The sequence below is a fragment of the Pleurodeles waltl genome, chromosome 5, assembly GCF_031143425.1.
Source record: "Pleurodeles waltl isolate 20211129_DDA chromosome 5, aPleWal1.hap1.20221129, whole genome shotgun sequence".
Classification (NCBI taxonomy): Eukaryota; Metazoa; Chordata; class Amphibia; order Caudata; family Salamandridae; genus Pleurodeles; species Pleurodeles waltl.
This window is the reverse complement of record NC_090444.1, coordinates 1,710,033,880-1,710,048,283: the sequence shown is the minus strand read 5'-3', so window position 1 is coordinate 1,710,048,283 and position 14,404 is coordinate 1,710,033,880. Positions and strand designations below refer to the sequence as shown.

The 14,404-nt window shown below is 47.3% G+C and overlaps 1 protein-coding gene across 5 annotated transcripts in view; it reads right to left on the bottom strand.

Moving 5' to 3' along the window:
- LOC138296693 (adhesion G protein-coupled receptor F5-like) overlaps positions 1-14,404 on the bottom strand; it is a 912,996-nt gene that overhangs the window by 254,898 nt on the left and 643,694 nt on the right. For all 5 annotated transcript variants that reach the window (XM_069236060.1, XM_069236064.1, XM_069236063.1 and 2 more), the window contains one exon: positions 13,278-13,421. In XM_069236060.1, the coding sequence (XP_069092161.1) occupies positions 13,278-13,421 (144 nt within the window). The remainder of the gene's footprint in view (positions 1-13,277; positions 13,422-14,404) is intronic.

Genomic DNA, 14,404 nt, shown 5'->3' with positions numbered 1-14,404 from the left:
GGGCTCATTCAGGACAGGGTGCCACTCCACCGCTCATAGAAGTCTGCTACTGCAGAATTCCACAGAGTTTTAAATCAACTACACAGAATTCTGTGGAGTGGAACTCCAGGAGCTCTGCCCAGGCCTAATTAAAACCGCACCACCACATATAGGTTAGAAAGGGAAAAGGACAGAGGTAGGAAAAAGTCAAGAAAGGAGCTAACAAAAACTTCAGCTGGTCCCAGAGGACAATATCACACAAGCCCAATTGGGTAGAGGAAGAGACAATAACAAAATAATCTAATAACTCAGCTACAGGGAAATCAGCAAGAGAAGTTTTTTTTAATGGAATGTTGAAAATGGCCTTCTCTGCAACCCCCAAACATTTTGCCTTTTCTCATCCACTTTTTGCTGAATCATTTTTGTTGACCATAGGACTCTATGCACTTGACCACTGCTAACCAGTGCTAAAGTGCTTTTGCTCTCTCCCTACAATATGAATTGGCAAATATCTAATTGCCATATTTTATTTACTTGTCAGTCCCTTGCATATATAGGTATAACATAATCCAGGGCCTGCTAATTAAATGCTATCTGCCTGTAGCACTTCCACCCAATTAAGTAGCCCTGCTAAACATGCCCCAGGCCTGCCATTGCAGCCTGAATACAATGTCACACTCCATATCGATTAGGCATTTAAACTCCCTTGCCAAGCACTAAGGTCTCCTTTTATTACATATAATTCACCCTAAGGGCAGCACTAGGTAGCCTATAGGGCAGGGTGCTGTGTAATTAAAATGTGGGACATGTAATTTTAAGTAATGTTTGTTTTTGTTTTGCAATTTCTTTATTTTTATTGAGAATCATGAACCCAGAAACATAGGTATTCATGGTATTAAACACTGCACCAGGACATGAGAAGGGAGCATAACCAAGGAGCAAAATAACAATAATAAGAACAGTAATCAAAATAAGAGTAAAAGTATTCCATTCTCAGAAAACAGCATCCCCAATCCATGAACAGTGAGCAGAACCTCAATAAGGTTCCTAATTTTTAGAATGATACAAGGACCGAGTGATAGAAGCGAACATTGATAGGAATAAGTGTAGGGTAGCCAATTCACGTCAGTTGTAGAGATTACCTGACAATGGTAGATGATAAGGCGGACTATAATCAGTGGTGCAAAGCTAGGCCTAGCACTAATGTCCCCAGTGACAGCATATTCAAGGGATCGTGTGTTCGTTCTGCTGATGGGGAAAATGGGGGGAGACACTCATAATAGTTCCAGGGCTCCATGTATAAGGATAACATTGCCAAGTGTATCAATACAATAAAAGGGACTAGGGAGTCATGTATGAAGTATAAGGTCACACACATTGGGGGTTGGTAACATACTGGAGAAACAGAGAGGGAGAATATGCTTGGACGATGGAAGAGAAGAAATAAAGGGAAGATTAGAAAGAAGTATAGACAGGAAAGACCAGGGGAGGCATAAAGAGAGGGGACAAAAAGAGAGAGGAGAAAGGAAGAAGGAGGGGAAAGGGAGAGAGAATATGAAATAGCATCCAAGCGAGAAGACTAGAGAGAGAGGGGAGGGGAGGTGGGCAGGAAGGGATAGCAAGTAGTCGAGTATGGCTAGCAGAGTGGGAGAGGGCTGAGGGGTGAGGGCAGGGGGAGGTGAGGAGAATGAACATAGGGGAAGGAGGGGGAGATTAGGCATTTGCTAGTCGGAGAAGGGGAGCCCATGTTTGCAGGAATACCTCCATCTTCTCCTGTAGAGTATAAATGATGCGTTCGTGAGCTGCAGTTTGAAACATTGCCGACAACCATTCGTCATGGGAGGGGGCCGTGGCCGCACACCAGTATCAATTAATACAAAGTTTAGCTACTGTTAGTGCACTGTGTAACAGGCGAAGTTGTGTACAGGACATGTTGTGTATATACCTAGTATCATGCAAGACAAGCAGGGCGTTCGGTAGAGAGGTTGGCAAGGGTAGAGACTCTCTTAGAGTGACCCCCACTGCCTCTCAGTATGGTTGTACAGTCGGGCAGTTGCATAGTATGTGCAATAAATCACAGTGCGGATGGGGGCATCGCCAGCAAGTCACACGGAGCAATAGCCCAGCTGCTCTAAGTTTTTGGGGTGTTCAGTACAAGTCATGCAAGGTCTTAAAAAGGCAAAATTTCATTCTGGCCTCTGGCCCCCAGCTCTCGCGCTTCCAGAATTTCAGCCCAATCCTCCATATCATAGTCTGTCTGCAGTTGGGTTTGCCATCGGGTCGTAAGGGACAAGAGAAGAGGTAGGGAAATATGTGCCGATTTAAGAGGTTATGTAGCCCCGAAATCATTCCCCGAAAGGAACCCCATGTTCGTAAATAGTAAAGTATTGGAGAATGTTGTATGGTCCATGGGGGGCCCCAAGCAACTCCGGAGACAATTGAGAGTTCTCTGTACTGCCAGAAACAATGATTGGGGAGTCCAAATTCAGCTTTCAATTCTGGGAATTAATTTAAATCCCATCATCCAAGAGTTGATCACTGGATATGATATCTTTAACCTGCCAAACCCCCCAGTTAACCACTCTCCCCCCTTTTAAGAAACAGGACTTTGCCTCAGAGCGGTGCTTGTGTGTGTATTGTGGATCACTCCCAGAAGGCGGTGAGCTCGGCGTCAAGAGTATAATGAGGTCTGTATTAACGGATGGGCAGGATGTGGTCGAGGGGGCTCCAGAGCCATATAGCAGGTCCAGACCTAGTGGCGAATTCGAGAGTATCTGTTCTGTTTTTACCCATAGAGGAGGGTCCAAGACATCTGGAAGCATGAAGGACAACTGTGAGAGATGCAGCGCCAGTGCGTAGTGTTCTATGGAGGGAACTCCCAGTCCCCCGCATTCCCGCCGTGTGATGCGTTTAGCTTTAAAGAGCCGCGGTCTGAGGGAGCCCCATACAAATTTTCGTATGCAGGCGTCTACCGTCCTGAGCATGGAGAAAGGGGCTAATAGTGGTAACATCCCCAACACATAGGTATAACGTGGCTGAGTGACCATCCACACAGCTTGCACTCTTCCCCACAGGGAGAGCCCTAATTGGGACCATTTTTCAAAATCACGTTTGATTTGATCTAACAAGGGTTCCAGGTTATCCTGTACCATGTGGGCTAAGCCCAATTGATGAGGATCCCCAGATATCTAAGGCGTGATTGCTTCGAGGAGACCGGGAGCATTGTAAAAGTCGTCCTCGTGGTTACCGGGGACAGGGGTAGGGCTTCGCTCTTCTCCCAATTGATTTTATATCCTGATAGTATTTCAAATTCCTCCAGAAAATCTTGCAGTTCCGGAAGAGAATGTGAAAGGTCTGTAAGTGTCAGCAATATGTCGTTCGCATACAGGTAGAGTGTGGAGCGGCCTACTGGAATGGGTACTCCAGCTATGGTAGACGACCGTCAAATAGTGGCTTCCAGAGTTTCAACTGCCAATAGAAATAGCAGCGGTGACAGGGGGCAGCCCTGTCGGGTCCCTCACTCCATATCATAGTCTGTCTGCAGTTGGGTTTGCCATCGGGTCGTAAGGGACAAGAGAAGAGGTAGGGAAATAAGTGCTGATTTAAGAGGTTATGTAGCCCCGAAATCATTCCCCGAAAGGAACCCCAATTGATGAGGATCCCCAGATATCTAAGGTGTGATTGCTTCGAGGAGACCGGGAGCGTTGTAAGAGTCGTCCTCGTGGTTACCGGGGACAGGGTAGGGCTTCGCTCTTCTCCCAATTGATTTTATATCCTGATAGTATTTCAAATTCCTCCAGAATATCTTGCAGTGCCGGAAGAGAATGTGAAAGGTCTGTAAGTGTGAGCAATATGTCGTTCGCATACAGGTAGAGTGTGGAGCGACCTACTGGAATGGGTACTCCAGCTATGGTAGACGACCGTCAAATAGTGGCTTCCAGAGGTTCAACTGCCAATAGAAATAGCAGCGGGGACAGGGGGCAGGGAAACTTAGCAGAGAAGAACCCTCTGCAGTTGACCTGTGTCGTGGGTGAATCGTACAGCCATCTGACTTTAGCAATAAACCCCTCCCCCAGGCCAAAGCGTTTCAGCGTCTCAAAAAGATACCACCACTCGATACGGTGGAGGGGCTTCTCAGCATCAAGGGAAAGGGCAACAGCCTCCTCTGCGGAGTTTCGGACGGCCCAAAGTGTATGCGCTAGGGTACGTAAGTGGTTTCTTGAGGAGCGCCCTGGTACAAAGCCTACCTGTGTGGGGTGAATGAGGGTCGGGATAACTTGTTTGAGACAAGACGCCAAGGTACTAGCCAGTATCTTAACATCGCCATTAAGAAAGGAGATGGGGCGATAACTGCCACAGAATAAGTGGCCTTTCCCTGGTTTCAGGAGGACTGCTATGGACGCTCTATTAGAATTAGGATATAAAGACCCTGTTTTTTCCACTCTTGTAAGGCTTCATAGAGGGAGGTTACTGTGTCCGCCAATTTTAGTATTCTGCCGGAAACCGTCTTCTCCTGGGGCTTTGTAGTAGAGTAGGTTAGATGTTGCACTAATGATCTCCTCCTTGCTAATCTTGCCGCCTAGCAGCCCTCTGCCTTCCTCAGTAAAGCAGAGAATCGGTGCATTCTCAAAAAATGCTGCTAGCCTGTCGTGATCCTCCACCGTTTGGGCGGGTATAAAGGGTTTGGTAGAAGCGTCCGAATGTATCAGCTATATCCTGAGGGAGGGTACTGAGTATGCCATTGGCATCCTGGATGGCAGGGATGGCAAGCTCTGCCTCCCGTTAACATAACTGGGCAGCTAGTAACCAACCTGCCTTTTCACCCTGCTCATAGTGTCTACCTCTCATCTGTTGCAGAGCATACTCTGCCTGAGAGGTGTATAATGTATTGAGCTCCATCTTTGCCTTTTCAAGGTGACAACGCGTGGTAGGGGAACGAGATATCATATAATCGTGGGTATATGTTGCTATTAATCCCTCTATTTCTCGTTGGTGAGAGCGCCTCTGGGTGTTAGCAAGGGATTCATCCCTCATAAGTTATCCTCTGATCGTCGCCTTTGCCGTGGCCCAGTAGACTTGAGGAGAGGAGACCAAGCCTTTATTACCGGTTACGTAGGCCGAAACGTGGGCACGTAGTTGATCTTTACCTTGTGGCGTGTTATAACAAGATAGAGGTAGATGCCACGGTTTGCGGCCGGGAAAAACCAGACCCAAGTCTAGCACCAAACTGACGGGTGCATGGTTGGAGATTGCTGCTTCCAGCGTCCAAGAGTCGCTGATAATGGAGACAAGTGTATGAGAGACGAAGAAATAGTTCAAGCAGGACTGTGTCCTGTGCACCGGCGATAGAAAAGTATACTCTATCTATTGTTAAATGCCAGGGATCTCCCAAGCCATGGTCTGAGATAACGTCTCCCCACAATGCACTAGCCACATTATTAGATATGTCCAGACTGCCTGTTCTGTCAAAGATTGGGTGTCGGGCTAGGTTCAAATCTCTACCTAAGAGGTATTGAGAGGCACCGATCTCTGTCAGAAGGTGGTTCAGTCGCAGGAAGAAGGAGTGTTTGGAGCCAGTAGGGGCATATATTGACCAAACACATAGCGTACGACCTCCAATATTGAGTTTGGTAAGGACATATCGACCATCTGGATCCGACCATGACTGGAGCACCTTAAATTGCAAAGAGTGGTGAAGAAGAATTGCAACCCCACAATTACTTAGAGAGCCAGAGCTTCACGATGGGGACGGCGGACTGCCGCTATATAGCGTTTTACCTACCCAGTCACAACTTAATTTTTGGGATTCCAAGGTGCGTTTCCTGCAAAAGAGCAATATCTGCATGTTTGGATCGCAAATAGGAGATGACTTTCTTTCTCTTAATATAGTGCGTGTGGCCATGAACATTCCAGGTTACTGTTGTCAATGGTAAATTGGTCCCCATGTCAGAGGATACCAGAAGTGTTTACGAAGGCAAAAGGGGGCCCATCTGGGTCCAGAAAACACAGAAGGGTTCAAGGGTTTCTCGCCAGAGGATATGGGAAAGGGAAGGGACAAAAATGAACGCACACACAAACAAACAAATGGGGGGCAGGGTCCAGGCGAGGAGAGGTAGAGAAGAGACAGAGGAAAGAGGGGAGAGAGAAACAGAAAGAAATTAAAAGAGCGAGACAAGAGAAAAGAGAGAGGAGAAAGGGGGTTAGGGGTGAGGACCTACCGGTTATGGATAGGATCCGGTCCTAAGAGGGGCTAGAACTGCAGGCTGCGGGTCTAAACCAGCCGAGTCCTCACGGTCAGTAAGGAGGGCTCCCTCCTGGGGCAGGGCGCACACAGGGGTAAAGATTCCGAGCTAAGGTGTGGAGGTAAATACAGGCAAGTGACTATGGAGACGTGTTAGTGTGAGATCTCCCAGGTCGCGGATGAAGGTCCCAAGGTGAGGAGGGAGGGGGGAGGTCGCAAACCCTATTAAGCATACTTTATGACATATAGAAGGGCAAGTGGCATGGAGTAGGGGGATGGTACTTGAGCCTAACATACAATCCTGGCCAGAAACAATTGTGCACTATTGTCACTGGGGCCATGTAAACCGGGGGGCTGACCAGCCCGGTTTCAACAACAGCAGGAGCATAGAAATACAATATAGGAGATATAACATGTGATTTTCAAATAAGATAATGCATTATGAACTGAATGAACATATGGCTCAACAATAACCATATACGGCCTGGCTAAAGAGGTATACTCTGCATCCCACATCCTGCAGGCAACATGTCACATGCAACAGAGCACATGGTCATACAAGTGTTCTAACTAGGTCTCAATGCGCCAACTAGACGAATACAAAAGTGGATAGAAGGTAGCGTAAGTGGTATAACTAACAATTAACACAATATAGCCAGATCTTCAGCCGCCCACCAATACTGGGGTAGGTCTGATCAAAAATGACTTTAGGTTACAATCTTGGAGCCCTAAGTACCTACATAGTCCAGTCCAACCTCTACTGAAACATAAACAATATAACAGATTTTTAAAACAAGGTATAGTGGACCTAGATCACATGTATAATCTCATGCAGCTTAGCTACAAAATCGTACACTTCATCCAATGTCGCACACATGTTGTTCCACAATCAACACCCATTCCTTCAATTATTCTAGTTGAACACTGGCACGCCGACATGCGATAGAAAGATAGAAAGATAGGTGAGAGGGGAAAAAGAAAAGTGAAGAGAAGGAAAGATAAGACACAGGGGTCCAAATCTGGAGAGAAAACAGCCACCTAAATGCATCAGGACTAGTTAGGAAATTCAAGCCAGTTTTTAAGCACAGCAGCAACAGTTAGTTCAACATAGTAGGGTACTCGTCTGTCCACCAATATCAGGGTGAAAGTTCTGTAGCTCGATCAAGCCTTTCAGGTAGTGAATGGTCTGTGGTATCTTGGCGTGATCAGATGGGAGCAGGAGATGGTTTCAAAGGGGAGCGGGATTTGTCTGTCTGACAGTTGAGTATGCTGTGCTACCACCTGCAATAATTGATCCCTGTCACCATGGACCCTTGTTAGTCTCTCTGGATCCCTGCCTCTGAGAAGAAGATCATTATCATGGTGAGGTGCCACTTCCAAGGTAGCTGAAGGATGTGGTGTGGCCCGAGCGTCAACGATCTGTGTTGAAGGTATCGTCATAGTGAACGTGTCCATCCTCAGCAGAGATAGGGTGTCTAGATAGAGCTGTAAATCCTCTGGGTTGTAGAAGTTCCTGGAAACACCGTCTTTGGTGATCCACATCTGCGCTGGGTCAAACAGGCTACATTTCACATCCAGTTGGTGCAGTTGGGGCCTGAGTGATAGGAATGCTTTTCGGCGGTCGTTGGTCTCTTTCGAGAAGTCCGCTGTGATGCGGACCTCGAGGTCTACTGTTCGGAATGGTCCATGAGATCGGGCCATAAGGAGTATTTGATGGACCTGTATGTGACGCATGAGACAGGCGATGATTGAGCGAGGTCTGGAGGCTCCATCCGACCGCTTGGAGACCAATCTGTGTGCCCTCTGAAACTCCAAAGGAGAATTAAAAGTTAAGCCCATTAGTGTGGGGAGGGTGGACCGCAGGAAAGTCTGGACATCCGACCCTTCAATGTATTCCAGCAACCTGAAAAAACTGATATTGTCTCTGCAGCCCCTGTCCTCTAAATCAGTAAGTTTACTGCGGAGATACAAAAGTTTTTGGTCACGGTCAGGGGTGGTGTTAAGGTGAACCTCCACTGTCGCCACTCGTTGTTCTAGCCCTGATACTCTAGCCTGGAAGCCTACAATGTCCAAACAAATGGATTTCATCCCTGTGGCCACTGAGGATATAGTAGAGTCCATGCCTTCAAGTTTACGTCCCACTGCTGTAATTTCTTGAAGTATACGATCCTTTGTTACTTCGTGTGGTGAATTGGTAGTGGCATGGGGTAGATCCGTTGGCTGCAGGCCCCTAGCAGAGGACATGAGTCGGGTATTGAGAAGGGCTTCTGAAAAAAAGGAGTTGTCTCACTGATTTGCCAGAGTATTTGCCTGTCGTTTTGCCGCTGGGCATCTCTTTTATAGTTTCCCCCTATTGGCACTGCAGGATCCGGACCCCAAGACACACCCCTGGCTCTCGTAGTTAGTCCAGTATCCAGAGGGGATTGGCCAAGAGGAAGGAAGGGTGCAGAGGCCCCACTAGTCACAGTGTAACTGCCGTCACCATAGGGGGGGAGAACTGTGGGTGGGCAAAGGTATGTAAATATCGTGGGGTGTTGGTAATCGCAACGGCACAGAAAACGTCCACCAACGGGCTCTGTCCCTCTCAGATCCCCTCTGTCAGGACCAAGGTAGTATCACCCATTCCCCAAGCAGCACTGATTCCGGATAATCTCGGAGCTCAGGGGTCCAGTGTTTGGCCGCTGGGGCAATGGCCATGTAGTGTAGACGGTAGGCATGCAGCTTCAGTGGGTGGGTAAAAGAACTATGCTGGAGCTACTCCCGCTGAGGCGGGACAAGGTATGACACAACAGGACAGTTTGCTGTTTACTGCTCTAGGTTTGATGGGGGGAACCAACCTTGTTGGGTGGGGGTCCTCCTAGGTCTCTGTTAAGGTGCTAATGGCAGGGGCTCTCAGGAAGGGTGTTGGGCCCCCCTCATGGAGAGAAAACTTATCATATGGGTTGCTTGTGTGTCCTTGTAATGACGGTTGGCAAAGCTGGGGGGGGAGCAGCCCCTCGGGCGTTCCTGGTAAAACAGAGCACCTTCCTGGATGAATGGAGAGGGGCTGTAGTGGCGTCACACCCCACCGTCTTGCCTCTGTCACGATCCAGTCCTCTCTGGATGTTTGCGGGCCGAGGTGAGCTGCCATATGTGAGGCGCCATCAATAAGAGGAGAAAGGGGCATCCAGGTGAGGAAAGGGGGGGGGCGCTAGGCCTGCTTCACTGTCAGTGGCAGTGACGGCGGCAGAACTCCATTGTCACGCCCTGTTCTAAATACTGCAGGAGCTCGGGTACGTGAGCCCGCTACCGCAGGCCTCTGATTAGGGCCCACATATCCCCGTCTGGCAGAGATTTTCAACCGGCGTGGGAGTGGGAGTGAAGTCGTTCACGTCCCTCGGTACTCTGAAGGTCCTCCTGAGCAATGATGGAGGGCCGTACAGTGCCCTGGGCTTTCCCGCCATCGTCTCCCGGAGCTCTGGTATCAGGTGGCCATTTCCATGCGTGGCCAGACCACACCCCCTACTTTTAAGTTCTAATTGTCCTGGTACTGAAAAACTCCAAAATGTGTTCTTCTTTACTGTGACGCCTACCCTTCCTGTAGGATAACATTCGGGATTCCTTATTACATTTAATAAGCTGTAGTTCCTAAATGAGAGGAGGTAGATATATCATGTACGGCACCGGAGGAATTGTAATAAATCCCCCTTAATGGTATAGTCGGATTTCTCAATACAATTTAGAAAAATGCTACTTTTAGTAAGTTGGCATGTTACTGCCTTAAGCCCTTTGTGCCTGCAGCCTGTGCTAGGTCACATGACTGGGTGTAACTGACATACTTTGTGAATTCCTCATAGGCAGTCACACAATAGTGGGGTTAGGTGTGCTTCAATGTGCCATTAAATAACTTGATGAGGGGTAGAGCGAGGCACAGCCCCACTTGCACCTGAATCGGCTGCATCCTGTCTCCTCACAATAGGCCTAAAGGCCATGTATTGTCACCGTAGCTAGCTTGGAGCCAGGGCAGGGGAGGCAGTAAATTCTCAGAACTTTGAAGGATCTTTCCAGAAACTTCTCCCACCTTCTAGGAGCAGGGCACCAGGGGGAAAAAATAGGACTTTCAGACCCACTACTGTACCTGCGAAAGGACTCTCAGAAGAATGCGTACTGCTGTGACCTGCTGTGCACTCTGCCAGACTGATGCTCAACCTTGAACGTCTGGACTGCTGCCTAGAGCCTGCCTTGAACCCTCAGTGGCCAGCCTTCCTGTTGAGCCCTTTATCTACATCTGCACCCAGGACTACCAAATGTGACTCCAAGGGCTAGTTTGCTGGCCTCCCTTTCAGAGCTACAGGGACATAACAGATCCTCACCATCTTGAACCTGCACTTGGTCCCAGCCTGAGGGAGACCTGACCCCCCCCAAGAGATTTCCAAACACTCCTGGGTCCTTGACTGTGGTGCTTAAGGAGGCCAGATGTCTATGGTTGGCACTTTTATCTCACAGGAGCTATTTTGAACCTTAAACTTTAAAAGTTCATAGCTCTGGTTCAACTGATTGGATTTCTGTCAATTTGGTGTCAATAAATTTATTCAGATTCTATATTAGTTTGGTATTTTTATTGTGTTGTGTGCTTACTTTGTTTCTGTTTGTAGCTGCATAAAGACCTTACACATTGTCTCTAAGTAAAGTTGGACTGCTTTTTGTGCCAAGCTGCCCAGGGTTAAGCATAGGTTAATTTAGTGACTTTTGTGGTTCATCCTGCAAGTGACTGTGGCTGTTGCTTGAACAGGGCTCACACCTCAATCAATCAACAACCCAATTTCTGACACAGGGGGCCATTACGACCCTGGCGGCCAGCGGTAAGGTGGCAGTAACACCGCCAACAGGCTGGCGGTGTTCCGCCAGCAATTATGACCGTGGCGCAATAGCCACAGCCATATCGCCGGCCCCTCTAATTTCCCGCCAGGTTTCCGCCTGGCGGTCATAATCCCCAGGGCAGCGGTGCTTGAGTCCCCGACCGCCAGCCTGTCCATGGCGTCAACACCGCCATGGAAAGGCTGGCGGTAAGGGGACTTGGGATGCCCCTGGGGGCCCCTGCACTGCTCATGCACATGGCATGGGCAGTGCAGGGGCCCCCAGGCATAGCCCGGCGCGCAAATTCGGGCAGTGAAATGCGTGACGGGTGCTACTGCACCCGCTGCACACCAGCATTGCCGCCGGCTCTATTACGAGCCAGCAGCAATGCTGATGTGACATGTCTGCTGGGCCAGTGGACGGTAACAGTGTTACCGTCCGCTGGACCAGCGGAAATGTCATAATAGTGAGCCAGGAATACCGCTGGCAATGGCGGTATTCTGTCTCCCGCGGCCTCGGCGGTCTTCTTGCAAGCCCGCCGAGGTCGTAATGACCCCCAGAGTAATTAGAACGGATAGATATGGCCATCCCACTGCTCACTGAGAGGGCACAGTCTAATGATCCTTGGACTTCACATTTAAGTCCTGTGTACAAGAGGGAAAGCAAGTCCAGTCTTCTCAGGTCTCAGAGAAGATGTTCAGTCCTCTTTTGGTCTTCCATAGGTCCAAGAGTGTTCTGCAGTTGGTGCATGGAGATGCCACATTAATTCCTGGACCCCGCTAGGGGGTAAGAATGACCCCTGGTGAAATTCTAACCAAGGGGGTAAATGTTCCTCAGGCTAGCCCTATCCACTTCGGGCATTTTCAAGACAGTCACAGTCTTTGGCGACACTGATCTTGGGCTCCGAGGGCTGGGGTGTGTGTAGGGAGTGTACTGTGGTAATCATAGTGTGTACTGTGGTAATCCTAGTGTCCTCCCACAATTAACACCAAACCCCTGTTTTAGACAGCACTCGCAATCTCAGAGACAAATATTTGGTAAAACAAAGTTGAGCTTTCAGCAATCAGGCAGTGGATATACACAAATCGTTTTGGCATCCTTCCTTCCCCCTCTGAAGTGCACCCCAGATTTTATATGTAAAATTAGTTGAACAGTTTGTGATACTGTAAATCTGGAGAGACTGATATGGGGACTGACTGGCTGAGAGACAAAAGAAAGGCCCTGCCCAAGTGTCAGCTAATATTTACCATTGAGAAGGGAGATTTTTTCGAAGTACACCACCATATGAAAACCTCCATCAGACCTGTCAAGCAGTACTTGACACTCCAGCAGGATCTGACACTGTTATGTCAAAAAAAGGCCTGCTGTGATGGGATTGTGGTCTGGCTGGATGGGCAATAAAAGGGTAGTAGGTCTGGTGTTATGTACATTTGCCAGTGACACAGTGTGCCTAAAGTTAACGAAGTTTGTCGGGTTCAGCATTGCATGAGCCTAATTACAAGACAAAGAACATGTTTGAAACAATCTACAGACAGACAGACTGATACACATAAAATCTCCAATTATTCATATTTTATGGATAAATGTTATACACTGTGTATTTAAAGTACTTTTGACAGACAAACACAGAAACAAATACTAATTAGATGGAATGATATCTCCAGATGAAACACTGCCCTAACGCCCTCGAAAACTTGTAAAACTCCCCCTTGTACAAATACAACCTCCCTTTTCCTCTGGTATTCAACCCCAAAGTCTAACTCTTGACAATTATTGCTCATTTAGAGCTGGTGGTAAATGTGAGCCTAAACCTTAAACCCCAAAGAACTGAGAATTCTTTGTGTAATTCCACCCAGGAAAAAGAATGAGTCTCCACAGTTATTTACCATGTAATGTGAATTAACTACTAATAGATGGATTTGAATTGTTATTTCTAGCCACTTGGCATCTCTGCACCTAAGTCCACCCTACTCGCAATCAAGGCAAAAGATGTATAGTCATGTGTAATATGAAAATAACTGCTGTTTTTAACTTAACATTTTAATCCAATTTAATTTGCAGTCCTCATTTTTGTTGATGCCACCTCACCCAATACCTGCAACCCGACCCTTAATTCTCAACACAATAGAGTATGTGATGTGATTTCGGAAGGTCTCAACCTAATACAACATACATCATCAAAATATGTACCCAATACACTTGAAAATGTACACTTTCTTACCTTTTAGTGGCCTCAGGATTATACTTTTTGCTATGGACTTCAGACTGTTAGTCACAATGCAATCAATTTCTGTATTGTCTTTTTCACAACTTGTGTAGCTGTAGGTAGTTTGGTAACACTCCAGTTCTTCTGAAAATTCATTTACTGTAGACAGAGAAATATATTGCTCTTATATTTAGTTTCAGCTGTTTATATGAAAAATGTTGAGAAATGACTTTCTCTGCCTCTCAACTATAAAGGACTATCTGATCCCTGGATCTGTTTAAAAGGGCACTGATACAATGTTCCTCCCATTGATCCCACACTAGCCAAATAAGAACCGAAGCAGATCCTGATACTGAAGTTTCAGGTCTTCAGGAGAAAATAATTAGAAACAGAAAGGTCCCAATTCACAAATGTTTCCAAAGCATTAATCCTATTTCCACAAAACAATACAATTGTGCATAGTTTTCATGTGATTCAAAAATCACCGGGAAGGGTATCCTGGCACTTATGGGTCAGACCATCAGAAGCATTTTGGGGGTGGCGCATTACAAACATTTCTAAAAGAAAACCGAGGGTGTGTGACCTCAGCCCTGTGTGGCAGGCTTTATTGCTGATTGTCCCTCATCCATGTACCCCTAAGAGCAGCCCAGCGATCCTCAGCCTACCACGAATTTTCCCTCTGTCCTGGATGGCTAATATCAACCTATTCCTGCCTGGTATTTTTAGGGTAGAGTGTTGCTATATTTGGCTTGTTTCTGTCAAAGCACGGATAAAGATACCGTTCTGGACACTCCATTGATGGTTGCCCCCTCATCATGTGTGCTTATAACTGTCCCCACACTTTGCACATAACTGAGCTTGGTTGGGGCTAAAATGAACACCTACCAGGGGACAACCAATGTGTAATTACGGAGAGAATGGTTTGAGGTAGGATCCTGGCTTTAAAGCCCAGACTCAGAAGTTATAGGGTTAGAGCTAAATTAGGGCTAGGTGCCTGACTAAGAAGTCATGGGATTAGGGTTACAATCTCTCTGACCACACCTCATTTAGTCTGGCTCTGTGGAAGCTACAGAATTGCTATCACCCAAACCACAGAGGTGCAGAACCAAGTATTTATTTATTATGCAAAGTATATGCTTCGT